The sequence below is a fragment of the Callospermophilus lateralis genome, chromosome 20, assembly GCF_048772815.1.
Source record: "Callospermophilus lateralis isolate mCalLat2 chromosome 20, mCalLat2.hap1, whole genome shotgun sequence".
In the NCBI taxonomy this organism is placed as follows: domain Eukaryota; kingdom Metazoa; phylum Chordata; class Mammalia; order Rodentia; family Sciuridae; genus Callospermophilus; species Callospermophilus lateralis.
In genome coordinates this window covers 2,638,777-2,661,927 of record NC_135324.1, presented here as the reverse complement: position 1 = coordinate 2,661,927, position 23,151 = coordinate 2,638,777, and the positions used below count along the sequence as shown (strand labels likewise).

Here is a 23,151-nt window from a genome sequence, read left to right as displayed (position 1 = left end):
GCACACACCGTAAAGGCACTGTCCACCTACAGCTGCAAAAGACCTTTAAAAAGTGACCATTGCCTTCTAGAAAACGACTGCAGGGGGAGGCTGGGCGGCCAACCTGGCATAGGCCTGCCTGGCGATCAGAGGCTAGAGCCAGAACTAAATGGGAGGCAGGGAGGCTGGGAAGTGAGGAGGCAGGGCCGGGGTCCAGTGGGGTCAGCTGGGTCTGGGAAGGTAGGGACAATCCCCTGATGGCCATGCCACCGCCTGCAGGGCCGTCGTCCACCCTTATCAAGACAGCCTACGGGCTCCAACCTGTTGCTAAGGGAACCCGTCCCCGGGACTGTCCCTCCCCACAGGGGCTTGGGAAAGTTGTTCCTGTGTCCTGGGTCCCCCCTGTGCATCTGCTCCCCACCTTCCGGCCATCTCACCTGGGCCAGCTCCTGGACCATCACATGGGCAGGAAGGAGAGAGATGGGGAGAGCCCAGGACACCAGAGCAGGCCTCCTCGGGAGGCCAGCCTCAGCCCACTCCTCCTCCATCCCAGAAGTCCCCGTCATCCCCTTGTAAATAAACCCTGCTGTGGGTGCTCTGACGTCACGATGCACGTGTGGGGGGCAGGGCGCTAGGCGGGGTGTCTGGCTGCCAGACGCCATGTCACCACCTCCTTAGGAGCCTTCATTCATTCAACATCCACCAGAGCTCAGTGTCACCAGCCTCCAGTCGGCAACCACAGCCTCCCATGCACATCAGGGTGTGTGTGGGGGGGAGACTGCGCTTTTCTTGGTGCCAGGGGGAGCCGCGTCCCCAGCCCTGAGTGGCTCAGGGCTTCGCTAAGTGGCTGAGGCTGGCCTCCAACTGGCGATCCTCCTGCCTCGGCCTCCAAGCCTCTGTGATGACAGGCCTTCGTGCTGGAGCGGGGTTCATTCCACTTCTCCGACCGCTGCGGGGGACACAAGTCCCGGCGAGGACATACCGGAGGGGACGGGCCGGGACCGAGGGACTCGGGGCGCTCGCCTCGGATACGCATAAAAATAAAGACCTGTGTCCACCTACAACTAAAAAAAAATTTAAAAAAGAACAGAACGAGGAAGCGGCGACCGGTGCAGGGCTGAGGGCCGACGCCAGCCTTCTGCGCAGCTGCGAGCCCGGCCCCGCCCCGCGCATGCGCACTCCGACACTGGGGGGGGGGGCGGCAGGCAGCTCCGCGCTTGCGCACATGAGGCTCCGGGCCTCAGAGTCCGTCTCTGGCGTCCAAAGGGGCGGTGCGCGCGGCTCCGCGGAGGAGGGCGCTGCACGGCGGGCGAGTGACCGCTGAGGATCCTGCAGGGGACAGCCAGCGTCCCGCCGCCCGGGCGCCGTCAGGGGGGGCCGGGGGTCCACGCGGAGCCGCCGCCCGGCGCCGCCCCGCCCGCGAGTGACCAGTCGGCGAGGAAGCAGAGCGCCAGGAGCCCGGTGCCCAGCAGGTCCCCCAGCCCCGTGAGGTAGGGGATGCAGTGGTTGTCGGGGTCCAGGCCCCGGTGCCACGTCAGCCGCACCGCCACCTCCGCCAGGTACAGGAGCACCACCACCTGGAGAGCAGGGGACACACGGGGACACAGGCAGAGGGTCAGGGCCGGCAGGGACACCAGGCGGGCTTCAGAGTCGCCTCCTGCCTCCGGGGCCGAGCCTGGCGCTGGTCACCACGAGGGCGCCGGGTCCCTGGGACGCCGAGCGGTGGGTGACAGTGGGTGACACTGGGTCCCCTCGCTGCCTCACCCTCCCGCGTGGCCAGTCCCCCTGGAACAGCTCCTTGGCGCCGCTGATGGGACCCCAGAGCCACCTGAATTCCAGGCTTCTTTGTGGCACCAGGGACTGAACCCAGGGCCTCACCCACTGTCCCATCTACTGGCCCCGCCCCGCCCACCGTCCAGGTCCCGCCCACGGCCCCGCCCTTTGCTGAGGCTGGCCTCCAACTCTTGAGATCCTCCTGCCTCAGCCTCCCGGGCCGCTGGGACGGCAGTGGGCGCCCGGCTGAAATGCCTCCTTTTCTAAGTTTCTGGCAACAGAACAGGACGCTCCGAAGCCCAGCTACTGCTCTGGCTAGAGAAGGCCACCCTCCTCTGTCCTTCCTGGGGGCCGTTTCCTGCTCTGGCCTCTGGCAGTGCCACACAGACCTGCTGCCCCCCACCTGCTGCCCTGGCTCTGCTCCTGAGACCCCACTGGGACCCCCACCTGGGTCTACGTGAACACTCTGCCCTGCAGCGCTGGCCAGTTAGCCCTTCCAGAACTTTCCAGGACAAATGCACACACCACCGTCCTCCAGGCCACCAGCCCTGACCGGAGGTGGCACATGTCTGCAGCACCCCGGGCGGGTGGGGCCTGCCCTGTCCTCTGAGCCATGGACACTGCCTCCTTGGCGCCGCCCGCTCTCTGAAGGTGGGTGTGTCCCCTGCCATCAAGTGCAGTGGACAGTGGGACAAAGCCTGCGGCCTGACCCAGTGAGCTCGTGCGCCGGTCAGTGTCCTCACCTGGACCAGGCCAGCCAGCAGGTACAGCAGCACGAAGGTCCTGCTGCTGGCCACCGCCGGCCCCTCCACCAGGCGGATGACGTAGAAGAACAGCAGGTGGCCGGGCACCACCAGCAGGAGCAGCACGCGGGCCGACGTGGAGTTGATCTCTGCAGGGACACAGGACCGGGGCCCCTGTCACCGCCCGGCAGCCAGGGCCACAGCATTCCCAGCTGACCCCACGGTGCCCGCCTGACCCCACGGGGCTGGTGTCTAGGACGGGAGCCGAGTCACAGCAGCAGAGCACCAAGGGGCATTTCAGACTGCGACCGCCACAGTCAGCCCGGTGACACCGCAGGGCATCGTGGGTGCGAGAGGAGGGACGAGTCCCCGGGGTCAGAGGGCCCCTCAGGGACGTGACACCAGGATCTGAGCTGAGACCTACGTTTTGGGGAGAGGATTCTGGGCACAGGCAAGAGGACAGGTGCAGGCAGTGAGGTGGGAAAGAGCTTGGGGACATCAGGGGACACCCACTCTTCGTGCATGGAACCTGTAATCTGAGAAGGCCACTGTCCTTCCAGGGGACCCTGGGAGCCCCTTCACACAAAAGCACCTGTGGCCTTCCTCAGGCTCCTCTAGGGAGTCCGAGGTGAAGGTGATTCGCTGTCACTCAGCCTCGCTGCTTGACATGGTCACCTCCAAGGAGGCCGACAGGGAACACGTGATAAAAAGAGCCGACGTGGCTGGGCGGGGTGGTGCCAGGGCATCCCAGCGCTCAGGAGGCTGAGGCAGGAGGACCACAGGTTGGAGGCCAGCCTCAGCCACCTGGTGAGGCCCTGTCTCTAAATAAAATAGAAAAAGGGCTGGGGACGGGGCTTCGTGGGAGGGCACCCGCCTGGCACGTGGGAGGCAGTGGGCTGGACCCTCAGTGCCACATAAAAATAGAGACACTGTGTCCCTCAACAACTAAAAGGGGGTGGGGACGTGGCTGTTGGGTGTCCCTGGGCTCCATCCCCAGTGTCCCCCCAAAAAATGCAACAGAAAGAGCAGAGCTCCCCCCACGCCGGGCTCCCAGCCTCCTCTTCCTCCTCCCCGAGCCTCCCTGGGCCTCCAGTGCCTCAGACACCAGAGCTGCTTCCCGCCTCTGGGGCTCTGCTTGGCCGGTCCCTGTCCCAGCACTGCCCCCCGGGACTTCTTGGCCTCAGAGAAGCATCCCTGCCCCGGCGTGGGCACCTGCTCCTCCTGGCCCTCACCACGCCCTGGGCCTGGCCTTCTGGAACGTCCCACAGTCCGTGACCCAGGGCTCGTCTGTCTGTCCTGTCTGCTCCTCTGGACTCTCAGAGGGCAAGAAGTCACCTGCCCCTGACCCCCACGGTCACCTGACCAGGTCGACAGACGGTAGGCGCTGTGGACACGGGAGGAGGACCTGGGGCCGGGTCACCTCCACCTGAGGCGTCCACCGCTACAGACACCGATGTCACTTGTTTTTTAAGACAAAGTGTCCCCAGGGGCCTGCAGGGCTGGACCCACCTGGGCTGCAGAAGGTGGCCCAGGGCCGGGGCCAGAAGCCCTTCATGGGCAGGGGCAGCACCCCGGGCGTGCTGCGGACGTGCAGGTAGGTGGAGATCCGGCTGCTCTGGATGGCCACCAGGTTGCCACCAACACCTGCGGGACACGGGAAGCCGCTGGGCCCTGCGCCAAGCGGCCACGACTGCAGGCCCGTGGCACCTTGGGGACAGGGACCGCAGGGCTTCCTCCCCTTGGTCTCGGTTCATCTGAGAAAGGCCTGGCCAGGGGCCCCGGGGGGCGGGGTGGCCCAGCCAGGGGACCCGGGGGGCACTGTGGACGGGGGGGACCCCGGGGACCGAGTCCGGCACCTACCGCATATGACGGGGGTGAGCACGGCCATGCCTTGGTACTGCGGCTCCGAGAGCGTCCTGCTCAGGATGAGTCCCCCGAAGCTGGGCGGAGAGCAGATGGCGCCCGGTGACCACAGTGGACACTCAGGCAGCCCAAGGTCTCCACATCCTGCCGTGGCCCCCGGTGTCCCCTGTCCTGTGCTCCCTCCCTGTCCAGACCCTGGGCTGTCACGGGAGGCCAAGCAGAGGACAACATGTGGATGCCCTTCCTGGGAGGGACAGTGGCAGGGCCATGGGTGGCTCCTGGCCACGCTGAGCAGCTCTCAGGGAGGACACAGCCACTAGGACCCTGGCGGGTCCCTGACAGGCTGCAGCCAGACCTGGGGCCTGGGAGGGCAGAGTGGCCAGTAAAGGGGCCTTGGAACCTTCTAGAAGCTGAGGCGCCCGCACCACAGCCCGAGACCGAGGCCTGACACATCAGCAGGGACGGGGCGGCCCCACGGTCCCCTGCCAGGAGAGGGGACAGGCCAGTCGGGGTCCCACCGGGGCACTGTCACAGCCCCAGCTGCTGCGAGGCTCTGGAGCGTCAGCCTGGCCCCGTGAGGGGACTGGCCTCTGTCCCCTGGCCCCACAGCAGGGCAGCTCCCTGAACCCGGGCAGGGGCCGGGCTCACGGTGGCCGAGACTGGGGAGAACGAGGTGTCACCCAGGACGGGAGCTGCCCAGGGACCCGCTGGCCCCGACCCCGAGGCACCTCACCCTGGGGCCCCACAGCTCTGGGCCTCGACGTCCGTCCTCACCTGCTGATGACCATGGCCAGGATGATGGGGATCCACCCGAACTTCAGCACCCGGGCGATGGGCGGGTTCCGCTTCGCGAGGACGACCCACAGCGGGGTCAGGGCCACGAAGCCCAGGCAGACCAGCGGGGCCAGGAGCCAGCTGTCTGCAGGAGGAAGGGGACCGGCTGGTGGGGACCCGCTGGCCCACAGGCCTGGCCTGGCTGGCTGGGCTGGGGACCAGGGACAGTGGGAGCCGAGGGGACCTCTCACGCCCGTCCCACCAAGTGGGTGACTTCCTAGACACCGTACCCTGGGCCCCACCCAGGTGGTCACCTCCAGTGCCATGTCCCGTGCTGACCAGGTGGTAGCACTTGAGGGACGACCTTGCCCCGTTCCCAAGCAGCCCCGGGGTGGCCCCGAGGACAGGAGGTGACGAGGTCAGGAGACACGGCATGCTCCCTGGGTTAGCCAGGGGCCGCACAGCCCGGGGGTCCTTGGACCTGCTGAGTGACTGCAGTCCCCGGCTCCTTCCTGTAGGGACAGGGCCCCCTCTGAATGCCACACCTGGGGCCCGAGAGCTCACCCAGCCTTGGTGGTGACCTACCTGGGCCTGTCCTCCTCCTCCTCCTCCATTTCTTGGTGCCAGGGACTAAACCCAGGGGCACTCGATCCCTGGCCACATCCCCAGCCCTTTATATTTCACTTAGAGACGGGACCTCGCTGTTGCTGAGGCTGGCCTCCACCTGTGATCCTCCTGCCTCAGCCTCCCCAGCTGCAGGGATGACAGGCGTGGCCCCTGCCCTGCCTCGGGCCTGTCCCTGAATGTCTTCCCACCTGTGTGTTTATAGAAGAAGCTGCTGACCACGGCCAGGATGGACAGCGTGATGAGGTCCCCCAGGCTGGCCGCGATGGGCGTGGCGATGTTGTCGGGGTTGACGCCCAGCCTCCGGGCACCGATCACGATGCAGGCCATGAGCACCCCTAGAGAGAGGGGGCAGGTCCAGGGAGGTCAGAGGGGACCTGCTGGGGACCTCCCCGCCACCCAGAGACCCGAGAAGGTGGGAGGAGAGCCCAGCGTGGCCTGGGGGGCCGAGGAGCTGCCCACAGCTTTCCCACTGTCCGTCATCACCTCAGGCGGCTCCCAGCCCCGTCCACCTAGAGGTGACCTCACAGCCCCGTGTGTGGAAGGGACACCCCAAAGGTGCTGAGAGGCAGGGCCTGGCTGGGGACGAGGCCTGCAGGTTCCTCGGGGGACAGGTGACCAGGGACAGAACCTGGGGGAAGAGGCGGGAGTGGAGGCAGGAGGGCGCAGCGTCCTCAGGGCGGGGCCGGGCCAGGCAGCAGAGGCCCGTGGGGTGGACAGGCCGTCACTGGGCACCAGGACGCGACCTGTGGCCTCTCGGTGTCCGAGGGAACCTGAGAGGCATCTGCACTGTGACTGTCACGTGTGGTCTCCTGTCCCCTCTGTCTGCCTGTGACAGAGCCTGGCAGGCGCTCGCTTGGCCAAGAACCCATCTCTGTGCAGGGTGCCCGACACTGTGACCAGGAGTGACACAGGCTGGCTCAGTCCCAGCACAGGAGAGGGCCTTTCCAGAAAAGGCGCCCTCAGTGCCACCTGAGACTGTCACCGCCAGCTGGTCTGAGCCACATCCTGTGACCAGGCCACAGCCCCGTATCTTTCTTGTACTGGAGACGGAACCCAGGGGAGCCTCCCCTTTTATTTAGAGGCCGGGTCTCCCCAGGTTGCCCAGGGTGGCCTTGAGCCTGGGACCCTCCTGCCTGCGGAGCCGAGGTCACGGGGTGCGCCACCGTGCCCGGCCTGGTGTTCCTGTGACATGCCACCCGGTTCAGGGTGAATCCAGTGCGTGGCTGAGCTGGGGGGCCAGGGAGAGTCCCTGGGGGGTCAAGTAGAGGGACACTACCAGCTCGGGACAGCTCTTTACGAATCCCTACCACAGCCGGGTGCGGTGGCCCATGCCTGTCATCCCAGCGGCTTGGGAGGCTGAGGCAGGAGGATCCCAAGTTGGAGGCCAGCCTCAGGCACTTAGCAAGGCCCTCAGCACTCAGGGAGGCCCTGTCTCTAAATGGAATATGGAAAGGGCCGGGTGGGGCTGGGGGTCAGGGGTCAGGGGCTCGGGGGTCAGGGGCTCGGGGGTCAGGCTCCCTGGGTTCAAGTCCTGGGACCAAAATGACAAGAACCTCCACAGTGAAGCCTCCTGGGGCGGCCACTCAGGGACGGGCGCCCTGAACACTCTGGACAAGACCAACCGCACCCACGTCGGGGTCTCCGTGTCCCCATGTGCACGAGGGAGCTGGCCACAGCGGCTTCCCTGGGCCCTGCACCCCGGCTGGGTGGCGCTGAGCACCTGGACCAGGTCCCCGCTGGTCTGCCCCACCCGTGGACACTCCCTGGGTTAGCAGGGCCCTGCAGCCTGGGGACCGAGGCCGAGGCCCAGTGTGGCGGGCACAGGTGGCTCCGGGCGTGGCGAGACCCCACCCCAGCCGTAGGCCACCCTGACACACTTCGTCCTCAGTGTGTCCCCAGTGCTGGCTCCACTAGCCAGTGACACATGAGTGATGTCCACTGTGGTCCCCCGTCCCCAGGACAGCTCGGGCCCAGTGTCCCCATCTTCCCCTCTGCTGGGCCTCGGGACAGCAGCAGCAGGACCGTCCCCAAGGCCCGGGAGAGCCGAGTCGGAGGACGGTGAGACCCTGGGGCCTTGGACTCCCCCAGGGCCCTGGAGGACACCGGCCGTGACAGGACAGCCACCATGGGAGGGGACAGTGGGCAGGACAGTGCTGGGGCCTCCAGCGAGCGTCCCCAGGTCCCAGTGGAGGCCACGGTGTCGGAGCAGGGCCTCCGGGAGGCACCAGGGCCACAGCCTGCAGCCCTCGACTGGGAGCAGTGTCCCTGTCCCCGCAAGTGGCTGTCCCTACTCACTCCAACTGAGGGCCCGGGAAGCCGTCTGTGAGGGGCCGCGGCCCAGGGAGGGGACGCTGGGGCGGGGACGGGGACACTCAGATGGGCTCCTGACAAGGCCTGTCTCAGCACAGGGACGAGCGGACGGGACGGGCCTCCCTGGAGGGAGGACCACGCCCTCCACGTCCCCCGTCTGACCTCAGGTGGGCAGTGACCAGCTGGAGTTTGAGAGCTGAGGTTGGGCGTCACCCAAGTGGAGGGGACAGAGACGGAGGGGAACACAGATGGGAGGGGACAGAGATGGGAGGGGACAGAGATGGGAGGGGACAGAGATTGGGGAGATGAGATGGGGGGAGGACAGAGATGGGGGGACAGAGACCGGGGAGGGACAGAGATCGCGGGGTGACAGATATGGGGGACAGAGATCAGGAGGTGACATAGATTGGGGGGGTGACAGAGATCACGGGGTGACAGAGATGGGGGGTGACAGAGACGGAGAGGACAGAGATGGAGGGGACAGAGATGGGAACGGACAGAGACAGGAGGGGACAGAAATGGAGGGGCAGAGATGGGGTGGCAGAGATCGGGGAGGGACAGAGATCGCGGGGTGACAGATATGGGGGACAGAAATCGGGAGGTGACATAGATTAGGGGGGTGACAGAGATCATGGGGTGACAGAGATGGGGTGGGACAGAGATGGGGGGTGACAGATTGGGGATGACAGAGATTGGGGGTGTCAGAGATCGGGGGTGACAGAGATGGGGTGGGGACAGAGATTGGGGGTGAGAGAGATGGGGTGACAGAGATCAGGGGGTACAGAGATGGGTTGGGGACAGAGATGGGTTGGGGACAGAGATGGGGGTGACAGGTGGGCCACGGGGACCCTCGTCTCTGCCCGCCCACACCACGGTCAGCACTGCCCGCCCGTCCACGGCTCACCGAGGGCGAAGGCCGCCAGGAAGGCGGTGATAACACTGCTGGCGCACAGCAGGGCCACCCGGGCCACGGCCACCTCCTCCCTCGTCACAGCGCCCAGCAGCAGGGCGGCCACGGCAGCCAGGAGCCCCACGACGGTGGCCTGCAACTGTGGGGACAGGAGTCAGATCACCTCCCACCAGGCCACGGGAGGCACCTGAGGGGTGAGGGGTCCCTCGCCACACTGTGTGTCCGGGGGCCAGGGGGACACTCACCTGGACCAGGGCGAGGTTGCTGCTGATGACGCGGTGCCTCTCCCGGGGGCTGTCGATCTGCCCAGTGTTGGCCTGGGAGGGACAGAGCGGGGGCAGGGTGGGCGGCCACGTCTCCACAGGGGCCCCAGCGAGCGCCACCACACTGCCACCAGTCCAAGGACTCTGACCCAGCCTCCCCTGCGGGACGGAGGGACAAAGCAGGGACGGCTCCTTGAGAACTGCGTGACGTGGGGGGGGCACTCCTGTCCCTGATGACCGCGCGGCCACCTCCTGCCCTTGAGCTCACAGCCAGAGCCTGGGTGAGACCTCCGGCCGGGACCTGCTGCCCTGTGGTCAGGGGCCCCCCACGGGCAGCCCCCCTGACCATCCGAGGAACATGTTCCAGGCTCCTTTGCTCCTTGATTTTTGGTACCAGGGATCGACCCCAGGGCCACTCGACCCCATGGTCACCTGACCCCGAGCCCCAGCCCTATTTTCTGTTGTATTTACAGAGTCTTGCTCAGTGGCTGAGGCTGGCCTCCAACTTTAATCCTCCTGCCTCAGCCTCCAGAGCTGCTGAGGTGACAGGCCACCGTGCCCGTCCTCAGTGCAGAGCAAATGGTTCCACTCGGGGTCCCATGGAACCAGCAGGAAGAAGCAGGGGAGAGCGAAGCCCGGGCTGCAGCTGGGGAGGACGGGGGTGGGATAGGGACAGCAGAGGGAGGATGGCACTTCACTGGATGACACTCAGGGGAGTGAAGGGGTCGTCACCTTCCCGTGTTCACATAGGGACCCCCCACAGCAGGTCCAGCCACAGGAGTGGACGTCACACTGTGTAGGTGGCACGTGGCAGGACACACGCTGCTGTCGCAGGGAGCTAAGGACAAGCACACAAGTCCACGTGAAGAAGCCACGTGGAGGGTCCCTGGCTGCAGCGCCCCAGGTCAGCTGGACAGCGTCCGGGGGCGTGGACGGGGCTGCGCAGGGCCTTCGGGTGGGGACAGGTCTGCACGCCGACCGCCCACTTCCTGCTTCTGAGGGTCTGACCCAGTGATCCAGAGCACGAGGTTGGGCACCAGGACCACCCTGCGCTGGGCTCGGCACATCTCTTGGGGACGGCACATCTCTTGGGGACACCTTTCCCAGAACCCCCAGTAGGGTGGCCGCACGCAGAGTCCCTCCGGCCACCAACGTGCAGGGCCAGGAGTCGGCGCCTGCCTCCTCAGTGCTCAGACCTCACATCCCCAGTGTCACCCGTAGTGGCCACACTCACGGTCACTGGCACCCACCTGACGGGTGACTCCACAGTAAGGTTCCGGAGTCTCTGTGGGGACCGGGTGACCGTGTGGCCCTGCACTCCTGTCTACGTGACCCTCGGCTCCTCCGCTCTTCCGGGCCTGGCATGGGCTGGCACAGAAGCCATGGTGTGCCCGTGGAGGGCGCCGTCCCTCGAGGCCACGGGTGGGCAGCTGACCTTTGTTTGCTGACTTGTGTTTTCAGGAGGCGCCCTGAGCCAGCCACACCTGATTGAGTCTCACACACACTTTCCCCTCTTGAATTTATTCCAGAAAACACTGAGGGCTGGCACTGGGTCCCTAACCTGGTGCTGCAGCCGTGACCTAGCTCCTGGGTGGTGGCCTGTGTGGGAACAGGGTCCCTACAGACGCCCTTGATCAGGGTGAGTCCAGACGGCTCACCACGTGACCAGGCAGAAATCAGGTGACGGCTTTGTAGGCCAAGGAGTGTCCCCAACAGCCAGAAGCCAGGAGAGGGCCCAGGGTCTCACACTTGCCGCCTCCAGACCCAGGGGCCGGTCTGTCCCATCATCGGAGGCAGCCGGCTGTGATTCTGGCAGCCCTAGCAAACGGATCGGAAGTCACATGTGGCTTCCAATTTAACTGAGGTGCCATCTGTCCCCACCTGGATTTTACACTGGTCCTGCTACTTAAGGTGACCTGCCGTCAGGAGGTCCTGAACAGAGCCAGCCTCAGACCCCGGGCTTGGCTGGGAATCCCACGGGCAGGTGGGGCAGGGGTACGTGCCACCATCCCAGTGGCTCAGGAGGCTGAGGCAGGAGGACCGTGAGCGCGAGGCCAGCCTCAGCCACTCAGCGAGGCCCTGTCTCAAGATCGACTCGGTGGCTAAGTGGCCCTGGGTCTTTCTCCTAAGCCTGGACCAGGACAATCACACGCCCAGGTTCGCAGGTGGCCATTCCACCACGTCCCTGGCCGTGGGAGACGCTGCCCAGTGTTCTCCAGGGGTGACCTGATGTGCCTGGGGGTCAGTCTGCTGCTCGGTGGCCTGAAGTCCTCGCAGTCCTGGAGGCCAGAGCCAGAGCCCCGCGGCCAGGCCAGGACCCCGCTCCACCTGTCCTGCCGCAGAGCGGGTTCCCTCGTGGCCTCTCGCCTGGCGTCCCCCCCCCCACCGTCCCCACACGCGGTCTCCTCCTCTCCTGCTTTGCGTGTCCCTCTGCGTCCCCGAGAGGCCCCTGGCAGCGTGTGGGATGACAGAACCTCTCCCCACTCCTCTCTTTGGAGGCACCGGCCTCCCGCAAGCCACCCGGGGAAAATGGGTGGTGGGAGCGCCGTCCCGAGCCGGGCTCCTGGTCACCCGTCAACTTACGGCGGTGGAGAGCCGCGAGGCCAGCGTCATTTCCAGGTTCCCCTTCAGCCCCACGAGGGGTGGCACCAACGTCAACAGGTCCTTCACCTCCAGGAACACGGCCCAGTGCTGCAAGAGGGCGGGGAGGGGGTCAAGCACCCGCCTGGCGTCTCCCCAGATGTCCCCCGAGAGCCTGTGGCGGGGACTTCCTGGTCCCCACAGAAGCCACCAGGCAAACGACGCCTTCGGTGGCTTTGAACTAAGCACCAGGATAGTGGGGCTGGGGTCACTGCTGTCTCAGTGACAGCACCAGTGGGCCTGGGCCCCCCTCTCCGGCCTGTAGCAGACAGGACAGGGGACAGGGCAGGGGACAGGCCCAGGACCCGGCTCGCCTGGTAGGAAGTCAGTGCAGAAACTACGCAGAGTCCTCGATTTCAAAGTGACAGGGTCCCGGTCACATCTGCCCAGCCAGCTGCTGTGGGGCAGCGACCCCCTCCCACGGGTGAGAGGCCCTGGCGCCCTCTGCTCCTGGGCAGCGAGTCTGCGTCTGTCACTGTCCAGCTCCGAGCTGGGCCTTGGACTTTTGGGGGGTTGAACCCAGGGGTGCTCGACCGCTGAGCCACACGCCCAGCCCTTTGCTGAGGCCGGCCTCCAACCCGTGATCCTGCGTCTCAGCCTCCCAGGGATCAGGGATGAGAGGTCTGCAGACCTTGAACGTTTCAAAGCATCTGCTTCCCGGAGACGCCACCTCAGCAAACACTGACAAATTCACACAAGCCGGGCACAGTGGCCCACGCCTGTCATCCCAGTGGCTGGGGAGGCTGAGGCAGGAGGATCGCAAGTTGGAGGCCAGCCTCCGCAACTTCGTGAGAACCTGTCTCAAAATATAAACAGGTCTGGGGTGAGGTCAGTGGTCAAGCCGCCCTGGGTTCAATCCCTGGTGTGTGTCTGTGTGTGTGTGTGTGTGTGTGTGTGTGCTCTTTCTCTTTCTCACACACACGCACACACACAGACGCACAAACTAAAAAAGGAAGAAAGGGATACACATTCTGAGAAAACTTGAAGAAAAAGATTTTGCAGAGAGCAAAACGACTCTTCCCTCCTTAACGTGCAATTAGGTTGCTCCCTGGAACTGACTCCCGACACCCTCCGGGTGTCACAGCCTCCTGTACCAGCCTGGCCTCTGCAGCTGCCTGTGGCCCCGACACAGGACGCCCGGCTCTCCTTCCTGTCCCTGGTGGAGAGGCGCCCACCCACCTCACCTCTAGGGGGCGCCATCTCCAAGCCGCCCTGGCTGTCCTCCTGGGGGTGGGGGTCCCAGGAGACGTCCCCGGTCTGGTTCCCCCTCACAGGTAGAACTGGGGAAGTTACAGGGGGAGGGGGCCTCGCGGAAACAGAAGGGAGACCAGAGGCAGGGAGGAGGGGGGCCTGGGAGTGGCCCAACCAGGTCATGTGCGTGCACCAGGTGTCATCAAGCGCCACAGTCACACGGAGCACCGTGTACAGTCACCGCACCAACACGACAGGGGGAAATGGAGTCGCAACACTGTGGGGGGCTCCTTCCTGCTCTCAACTGGACCCAGGAGCCAAGTGATACAGAGCCTCACTGAGTTCTGAGGCTGGCCTCCGATTTGTGATCCTCCTGCCTCAGCCTCCAGAGGGGCGGGATGACAGGCCTGCACCCCTTCGCGCCCTCAGACCTCCGTTTACTGCTGTTCCTCTGCTCGGCTTCGCTCTGACCCCCACACAGCGGGCACTCCAGCATCCAGCCCAGGTCACAGAGGCCCCAAGCTGGTTGTCCCCAGAAGAAAACAATGTCACCGGGCAAAGGCCGAAGCCCTTATCAGCACGGTCCCTGCCTCCCTGTATTCCCGGCAGCATCAGCCCCGGGCTCCCGTGACACAGGACACACAGTCCCTCCCATGCGTCCTGGGGCAGCTGGCTGGCTCACCCTGTCCCCTCCCGCGAGACTGCCACGGCCGGGGGCCTGCCCTCACATGAGGCCACGTCTGCACCGACCCTGAGGTAGGTTTCCTGTCACGGGCAGCAGGGACAAGTCCAGTGACAGGCACCGTGGGCCTGTGCAGGGGAGGTGACCAGACCCAGCGTCACCCCTGTGCACTCCCCGCGGAGTGCTTGCTGGGTGTCCTGCAGGCTCTGTCCTCCACACCCCTGCCTCCCTGCAGAGGCCCACCTCTGGCCATCTTTCCTGTCTCGACCCCTCCTCGTCCCAAACCTGACACTCAGACTGCTGTGACCGCCCCTCAGCAACACCGTCCAGGCCTATGGCATCAGAAGTCAGAGGCAGCTGGGCACAGGGCACACACCTGTCATCCCAACAGCTTTGGAGGCTGAGGCAGGAGGATGGTAAGTTGGAGGCCAGCCTCAGCCACTTAGGCCCTGAGCAGCTCAGCGAGACCCTGTCTCTACATAAAATGTAACAAGGGCTGGGGACGGGCGCAGGGATTAAGGGCCCCTGGGCTCCATCCCTGGCACCAAAACAAGAAAAGCTAGGAATCAGACGAGATGGAGGGTCCAAGAGATCTCCGGTCAGCGCTTTCCTGTACACCCAGACTGTGTGTGCACGTGTGCATGTGTGTGCATGTGTGCGTGTGCAGGCGTGTGGGCTCAGGGCTCTGAGCACGCTGGCCCGCAGAGCCACAGAGCCACACACCAGCCCCGTCACTGGTGTTTCCTGTCACACGGGACCTTATGGGCCCACACACCCCGACACTCCGGCAGCATCCCATTCCTCAGTGTGACGGCATCTCCTTGGTGGCGGCTGCCCCGTGTCCCTGTCTCTGGGCTGGCGCAGGGCAGGCAAGTCCCCAGGCCACCTCACCTCTGAATGTGGGACCCTGAAGGACCAGGGAGCAGCCTCCACGAAGCTGTGGGCAGCGCCCCATGTCCAGCCTCCCGAGCAGCTGGACGACAGGCCCCTCTCTAGTTCCCTAGCGCAGCAGCCGCGCCACGAGGACGTCACAGCCGGCAGCAGACACCCCTCACTGCTCCAAATGACGTCACCCAAATCCCACTCAGGACACACAGACCTCGAGGTGCAGGTGCAGACCCCAGACCCGCCAGCCTGGCCCTCCCCGGGCCCCCAGGGACCCTGGAGAGTGTGTCCCCTCAGCTCTGCTGGACGGGCGGCCGTCCCAGTGACCCGGCTCCACAGGACGAGGACACAGGCTCCCAGGTCCCCGGCGCTCAGTGAGGTGGGTGCTGCCGTCGGCCCACTTTACAGATGGGGAAACCGAGGCAAGGTCTGAGGCAGGCCCTGCCCGTGTCCACACCGTGGCCAGGATAGGAGCCGAGCTGCGCCGGCCAAGCCTGGGGAGGGACGTCCGAGTGACGCTTCGGCGTGCAGACCCTGGGTGCCCAGGGGACCCCCCGATGCCCAGGTCCAAGCACATGCCCTCCCCATGGCCCCGCACCCACCTGGACGGCGTTCATCACCAGGCCCGCGGCCATCATGCCCAGGCCCGACAGCAGGATGGGCACGGTGACCTGGCACGTCGTGGACAGAGGGGTCTCGAGGGACACCCCATGGGGGGACCGCGTGAGCTCACAGCTGAAGCCTCGCAGCTTCTGGCCCTGAAAGCGGAACTCCAGGTTCAGCTGGGTGACCACCATGGCCAGGCGCTGGCCACATGCCCGGGCGCCTCCGTCGGCTCCTCTTGCTCCACAGCAGGAAGCTGGTCCCCAGCAGCCCAGGCGCAGAGGCCTCCAGGAGGGTCAGCGGCCCCAGCCTCAGAAGGCTCCCGGCAGGCCCTGGGCCAAGGACAGAGCCCAGGAGCAAGGAACAAAGGCCACCTCGACAGCGAGCCTCGTTCTGGGGACCGCCGGCGCCGGCTGTCCACTCCCTGCCGGTCAGGTCGCCCTCGGAGAGTGGCTTAGGGTCAGCTGGGACCTCCCTCGGCCAGCCTGCCAGGGAGGCTCCCCGTCCCTTGGCGGCGACCTTGATAGTGTCCAGGGGCTCAGCCCACGCTGACGCAGTGGACAGAGAGCCCACGTGGGGCTGGCCTTGCTGACCGCCCCGGCAGCCCCACCCTCGGCAGGGAAGGTCCAGCGGAGACCTCGGTCCACAGCCCACCTCGCGGGCAGCCCTGGGTCCCTGCAGGTCAGGGCCAAGGACTCTGAGGGCCTCCAGGAAGGACGCCATGTCCTGGGGTCACTCAATGGCAGTGTCCAGGGGCCCACGGCCACAGCATCCCGGCTCTCCCTGGAAGGCCTGGGTGGCGCATCAAGGTGACCTCGTTTTCTCCCACTAATGGGGCCAGGCCCTGCCCTGCCCCCCTGACCCAGCAGGACAGAAGGGCCACCCAGGGAAGCCCCGCCTCCTGTGGGTGGACGTGTCCCCTGCATGTTCCTTGGGCACCAGGAGCAGAGGCTGATCGGGTCTTGCTCAGAGGCCTCAGCCTGCAGCAGCCCTGGGCAGGGGGCCGGACACAGCCTCCTGACCTGGGGTCCTGGGCTCGCGGGCAGCCGGCCACTCCCCTGTGTGCCCCCTAGCCCTGCGCCCGCCACCCTGGGAGCCAGACGGGCACCTGCTTGTTGCCCTGCAGGAACTGCGTGGGGCGGAAGGACGGGCTCTGGGGCCACAGCAGAGACCCGTGCTGACCAGGGTGACCTCCCACTGGCCACTAGCACACGGCAGGTGCTGGGGACAGCTGGGGACAGCTGGGGACAGCTGGGCCCTGCGCGCTTCTCGCCAGCTTCCTGTTGCAGAGGGGACTTGCCCCAACCCGACGGTGACCACCCCTAGCTGGACACCACGTCCCTCACCCGGGCCAGCTGCAAGCCACACAGCACCTCTGCCGTGACCCGTGGCTGCACCGCCGTGTCCTCCACACCAGAGCCTGCTCTCTGTGTGAACAGGGCGCCCAGGAGATGGCTGTCCCCCGCTCCCGGCTGTCCCCTCCTCCCCTGGGAAAGGCGACAGAGTGCTCCACCATCTGGAGAGACCCACCTGCCACCAGCCCCCGAAGGAACTTCCTGGGGACCCGCTCTGCACCTCCTGCTGGCCCCGAGTTCCCAGGCCGGTCCCTGTCCCCGTCCCATGGCCTCTCAGCAGAGCCGGGGAGCTCCTATCCCACAATGCTCAGGGCCGCCTTCTGCATCCCGCAGACCTGCCCCGGGGCCTGGGGACACGGCCCGTCCACCGCTTTCACACGCACAGAAAAGTCCAGAAGGACAAGAACCACATGATCAGGGGGCGCTCCGTGGCTGCAGGGGTAGGACTGTGAGCGACTCTGGTCATCGTCCCTGGAACGTGACAAGATCACTTGCTTTCTTATTCTGGGGCACCAGGGGTTGGGCCCAGGGGCCCTCGCCCACTGAGCCCTGGCCCCAGCCCTACTCACCTTTTATTTAGAGGCCAGGCCTCACTGACTTGCTGAGGCTGCCTTGGACTGTGATCCTCCGGCCCCAGCCTCCCAGCCTCCGGGATTAGAGGCCTACACTGCCAAGCCCCAGTGCGGTCACCTGCTTTGATAACCATCAAATCAACTTGTCACCAGAAACAAATGAAAGACCGGGATCTCGTGAGGGGAAAACTCTACTGTCCTGAGACCCTTGAGAATATCAGGGTTCAGCATGGCCCACTGGGTCCCAGTCCAGAGGCTCGAAAAGGGGATTTTAGTTTGCAGGACTCGGGGAGACTCGGCGGGGGTGGACGCCGGGCTGTGCAGGGGCAGCAGAGAGTGTTTTCCTGGGTGACCCCAGAGAAGCCCTGTCCCCCTCGGGGCCTCCAGCCCACCCGCAGTCCTGCCCCTGAGGAGGGCTGGGTGTGGCTCGGTGGCAGGAACCCTGCTGAGCTTACCCTAAGCCCTAGGTTCAATGTCCAGCACCGAAAGGGGAGGGACAGACCCCCAGAGGGGACAGAAGAGCGTCCTGAGGGCTGGGCTGGGCACCAGGACCACAGACTACCACGGCCCGGGGCCTGCGGGGGGTGCGTTTTAGGGGAGGGTCCTTGGAGCGCCTCACAACTGGAACACACATCATTGACTCCGCAGCAAGAACGGTTGGACCCCTGGTCCCTCTCTCAGGGTCACCTTGACCTGGGCAGGTCCTGAGGCAGGTGGCTACTCTTTTTCTGTTCGGGGATTGAACCCTGGGTGCTCGTCCTCTAGCCACACCCCAGCCCCTTTTGTATTTAGAGACAGGGTCTCACTGAGCTGCTGAGGCTGGCCTCCGACTCACGATCCTCCTGTCTCAGCCTCTCCAGCTGCTGGGATGACAGGCGTGGGCCACTGCGCCCGACTGAACGTAACCGTGCTCTGCTGTCCCAACATCGGGGGACACCATGCCCAAGTCCAGCCCTCAGTTCCCGGCAGACCTTGGAGTCACTTGAACGGGCTGCTCCCACCCCAGGAACCAGGGCCCCCGCCTGCTGCCCCATCGGCCTCCGCACCCTGTGCCCGCTCGGCTCCCGGGTGTGGCCTCCCTGAAAGGCACAGAATGTTCCCCCGCCAGGGCGTGTGGGGGACACGTAACTGCTGTCCCTGTCACCCCTGGTGCAACCTCCCCCAGGCGGCCCTCCCACCCTGCCCAGTGGGGTGGAAGGAGGTGACCAGAACAATTGTCATCATGAAAAGGTGACCCAACCATGACCCAGAACACCCGTCAGCTCTGACTAAATGCTCTTTGCTGACCAAAGGGTTCCTGGTAAAGCCAAGGGCGCCTGTGCCCCATGCCGCGCTGTCCCCTGGGGGGGCAGTTCTCCCTGCGTAAAGGACAACCTGCTGTTGTTGCTGTTGGCACCAGGGGCTGACCCCAGGGGCACTGACCCCGAGCCACGTCCCAGCACTTTTTCTATTTTATTTAGAGACAGGGTCTCGCTGAGCTGCTTAGGGCCTTGCTCAGTGGCCGAGGCTGGCCTCCACTTTCGATCCTCCTGCCTCAGCCTCCGGAACCACTGGGATGACAGGTGGGTGCCCCTGTGCCCGCCTGGACTTACTGTTTTGCAGATGTGCTGCGTGAGAGTGACAGGACTTACAAGGTTGCTAGTTCCTGTCTCTTATTGGAGGGTCCCTGAGAGTCCACCACCCACCCAAGGGGTGCACAAGGGACCAAACTCAAGGTGGCCATCTAATGGGGACAGTGGCCTGTGGGCACTACTTTATAAGCTCCCGGGCCAGGGCACAGTTGCCCGTCTCTTCCGCCTCACCATCAGGCAACAGAAACCAAGGTGTCCACTCCCGCCACCAGGGCCACCCAGGCTCGCTGGTCACTCCAGCCTCCGGAGCCCAGGCAGGACCGACTGAGCCAAGCACCGGTTCCTTCGGAACGGCCCACGGTGGCCCTGGAGGAGGGCGGCCCACAGAGCTGCAGGCCACCTACGCGTCTGCCTCAATTAGGGGCCGCTCTGAGCCCCTACCTAGGTCACAGGGGACATGTGGACCTCCGGGTGTCACCAGTGCCAAGGGCCAGTGACTCAAGGAGTCCTGCGCTCTGGGGAGACGCCCACCCCACACTCAGGCCGGCAGGGACCCCTCAGGTCCACCTGTGGCCCTCTCCTCCCTGGCCAGGGCCTGCTGGGGAAGCGTGTCCCCTGTTCCCTGCGATCATTGGTGTGAGGACATCAGTGTCCACTCTGCGGGAGGCCTGAGGCGGTCCCGTGCCGCCTGGAGAAAGGAGGGACGTGAACGGCAGGTCCCCTCCCAGCTCTGCTCCCGGGGATAAGGTCCCTGGTCACACCCCCCTTATCAGGGCCAGGCACTGGGCTTGCTGGGCCTGGGCGGCCAGCCAGTCACCACCGACTCACGTCCCTCCCTCCTGCTCCTGATACGACCTCCCTGGCTGCCCCAGATCAGGGGTCTGGTGCCAAGAAATCGCTGCTACGACGGTGCCAGGGACGCCCGCCTGTCACTCCTGTGACTCGGGAGGCTGAGGCAGGAGGATCACAAGTTGGAGGCCAGCCTCAGCAACTCAGTGAGACCCCGTCTCAAAAAAAAAAAAAAAAAGAGGGGGTTGGGGACGTAGGTTGATCTTCATCTATTTTTGTGGCACCGGAGATTGAACTCGGGGCACTGGACCCCTGAGCCCCATCCCCAGCCCTGTTTATCTCTTAGAGACGGGGTCTCGCTGACTTGCTTAAGGCCTCACTTTTCATCGAGGCTGGCTTCGAACTCGCAATCCTCCTGCCTCAACCTCCCGAGCCACTGGAATGACAGGCGTGAGTCACTGTGCCTGCCGTGACTCTCTGTGCCTGGCTTTTATTTATTTATTTATTTTTAAATTCTGTGAAATCAATGCACAAGTGCACAATCGCACACACCCATCATCCCAGCAGCTCAGGAGGCCGAGGCAGGAGGATCGCAAGTTGGAGGCCAGCCTCAGCGGCTTAGTGAGGCCCCAAGCAACTCAGGGAGACCCTGTCTCTGAATAAGACATGCAGAGGGCTGGGGACGGGGCTCAGTGGGTAAGTGCCCCTGGGTTCAATCCCGGGTACCAAAAAGAAAACAATTCTGAGACTCGGCACCACCATGTTGCTCGCTGTATTCTGGCCTCGGCCTCCTGCATCACTGGGATGACCGAACTGTGCCGCTCCCTGACTGTCCTCTGAAGTGCCACTCGGGTCACACTGAGTCCCTCTCACTAGACCTAAAGGAATCTGGCCCCGGGGTGGAGGACCCTAGGCCAAGGCCCCGCCCGCACCCTCTTTCTTACCTGGAAGTAGTTCAGCAGCACGCCAGCCCAGGACAGCCCCAGGCCCGCGAGGACAAAGGGCAGGGTCACCTGCAGGCAGATGGTCAGAGCCGTCTCCCTGGTGGGCGCGGCCTCCTGGGGCCTGGAGGGCACCCGCTGGCCGTCAGGGACCCCGAGGTGCCCATCTCCGGAGGCGGCGGGGAGGCTCCCTGTGCTGAGGGCAGGCGACACCTTTAGCTCCTCGGGCCTGCCACAGCCTCCCAACCTCCGCGGCCGGGGCTCCGAGGCTTCCATCTGAGCGGCGGGGCCGCAGCTCCAACCTGGAGACACAAGGAGAGGTGTGGGCAGGCCCTGCCCTGGGCCCTGGCAGAGGCCTTGTGTCACACCTGACGCCCCCACGTGGCCCCGCACCCCCACCTACAGCAGCGGACTTCAATGCGCGTGAGATCAGACACCCGTGGAAGAGCACCACACACCTGTGCAGTCGGCAGATGTGAAGGGGGCAGGCCCCCAAAAATGCCCACCTTAAAAGCAACCAGAACATCAGGCTGGGGCCTGGAGCCCTGGCACACACCTGTCATCCCAGCAGCTCAGGAGGCTGAGGCAGGAGGATCGCAAGTTGGAGGCCAGCCTCAGCCACTCAGTGCGGCCCTAAGCAACTCAGCGAGACCCTGTCTCTAAATAAAATGTCAAAAGGGCTGGGGACGGGGGCTCAGGGGTTAACTGCCATGAGCCAGGCTGTAGGGACAGTGACCAAAGTCCACCGTACACCAGACTCCGCATCACGTGGGCAGCGATGTTCCCGTGGGACACCTGGTCCCAAGGAAGAGGTCGGGATCAGGACCCTTCAGTTTGGACGACAGTGGGCCTTGGTGTGTTTTCTGGGTGACCTGCCACCACACGGGCACCCCTGGATTCTATCCCTGGTGAAAAGTGTCCGGGACACAGGGCGAATGAGTGGGAGGCAGGGGACGGGGCCTGTCACACAGGGCCACACAGGCCTGGCAGCAGTCCTCAGGGGAGGCTAAGGGCCAGGAGGCTCTGCACCGGAGGCTGAGGGCCTGGCAACATGCCGTGGCCCCCTAAGAAGGCCACCTTTGGATGACCCCAGAGCTTGTGCTGAATTCAGTTACTGAGATTCGGGTGAGAGGCAAAGGAATTTCCAAAAATACTAAGAAACTAGGACAGGACTAGGAGGCGGATGCCACCAGCAACATGCTCCCCGCCCCTGGGAAGGACTCCAGGCTCCAAGGTGATCAAAGGAACCAGGTCTCTCAGAACAAACCCAAGGCTGTGGGCCCAGACACCAAGTGCGACCACGCAGCCTTGGCCGGAAGCCTCTGGACCCAGGGCCACGTCCCAGTCCCCAACTCAGAACCAACTGGCGGACAACCAGATCCTGCAACCTCTGCTGCTCTGAGACCGCGACCGCCTTCCTCTCTTTGCTCTTAAATTTGTGGTGAGATTCCTGAGATATTAAACAGACACAAGATAGCAGTGAAATTAAGAAAACCATGGAAAACAACGCCAAGGATTTGTTAGCAATAGTAGATAGGGTGGTCCTTGGAACCTGTAGGCACTGGTTCCACGACCCCCTGTGGCTATCAAAATCCTGAACTGGACATGTGCACCCGCCTGTCATCCCAGAGGTTTGGGAGGCTGAGGCAGGAGGATCCCAAGTTGGAGGCCAGCCTCAGCCATGGCGAGGCACTAAGCAACTCAGTGAGACCCTGTCTCTAAATAAAATGCAAAATAGGGCTGGAGAGGGGGCTCTGTGGTTAAGCACCCAAGTTCAAGTACCAGGTAGCCCCCACAAAAAATTTGCCAATGCTACGTAGTTCATTATATTGTAGTGTTTAGATAATAAAGAAAAACGTCAGTATGTGTTGAGCCGGTGCAACTAAAAAAAATACTTCTGACTTGATGTTAGTTGAACTCACAGGTAAGGAACCCAGTGGACACGGAGGCCAACTGGACACGCATTCCTACCCATCAAATTGGGGCTTTTCTGGCCATTTTTAGCCTAAGGGAACCAGGTCAGTGGAACACTGTGATTACTGTGTGCACACTGAGAACGCAGCAGCAGGAATCACGTATTAATTTACGGTCCCAATCAGATTTAAGACACTTTGGTCTACGGGTAAGCAAGCGATGCTTAAATGTCTGGGGATAATGAAACAGCCTTCACAGCAAAATGACAAACAGGAGGCTTCAATGGGGCATCTGCAGGACACGAAAGGTTTATTAGCTGTGTAAATAAATGGTGTGTAGCTGTTCTGAGGAAAGCAGGTGCTCAGATGTCTTAAAATGCTGTTAGTGACCAGTACAGTGCTGAATTTTGTCACGAAAAGCTCTGTAGGAAGAAAGCCTCCCTGTGCAGGGTGGCAGAGCAGTCTTGGGGACAGGAATGGGGGGGGCGGGGTGTGTGCCTTCTCCAGGCTCCCTCTGATGGCAGGGCAGGGAACTGCAGGGCAGGTCCTAAGCAGCCAGGGAGGTGGACAGTTTTTGATTCTAAACCAGGAGTCCAACTCCAAGGTGTAGGCCACACACACACACCACAGAGCAGAAGCAGAGAGAGAGAGAGAGACAGAGAAATTCAACAGCATCAAAGTGTGAATACCCCAAGGGGCGGACACCCCTACACAAAATTGAAAATCCAAGGGACAGGGGCTGAGCTCGGGGTGGGGCGCCTGCCTGG

General features: G+C 64.1%; 1 protein-coding gene across 1 annotated transcript; it reads right to left on the bottom strand.

Annotated features, from left to right (window-relative positions):
• Positions 1-1,041: 1,041 nt before the first annotated feature.
• On the bottom strand, positions 1,042-20,760 carry Slc41a3 (solute carrier family 41 member 3). The gene is made up of 10 exons (XM_077106231.1): positions 20,475-20,760; positions 11,826-11,933; positions 9,225-9,296; positions 8,974-9,118; positions 5,948-6,094; positions 5,133-5,277; positions 4,356-4,435; positions 4,005-4,139; positions 2,496-2,644; positions 1,042-1,556 (listed from the first exon to the last, which is right to left on the bottom strand). The coding sequence occupies exons 1-10, from the start codon at positions 20,745-20,747 to the stop codon at positions 1,347-1,349; spliced, it is 1,464 nt and encodes a 487-aa protein (XP_076962346.1). The 5' UTR covers positions 20,748-20,760; the 3' UTR covers positions 1,042-1,346.
• Positions 20,761-23,151: the final 2,391 nt, after the last annotated feature.

Bases quoted from the DNA above. Each gene is read 5' to 3' on its own strand.
- Slc41a3 (XM_077106231.1), bottom strand. From the start codon at position 20,747: ATGGAAGCCTCGGAGCCCCGGCCGCGGAGGTTGGGAGGCTGTGGCAGG. The intron at 9,119-9,224 runs GTGAGTGTCCCC...CTGTCCCCACAG, and splicing joins GCAACCTCGCCCTGGTCCAG to TTGCAGGCCACCGTCGTGGG. The intron at 2,645-4,004 runs GTGGGTCCAGCC...GTGTCCCTGCAG, and splicing joins GGCCACCTTCTGCAGCCCAG to AGATCAACTCCACGTCGGCC.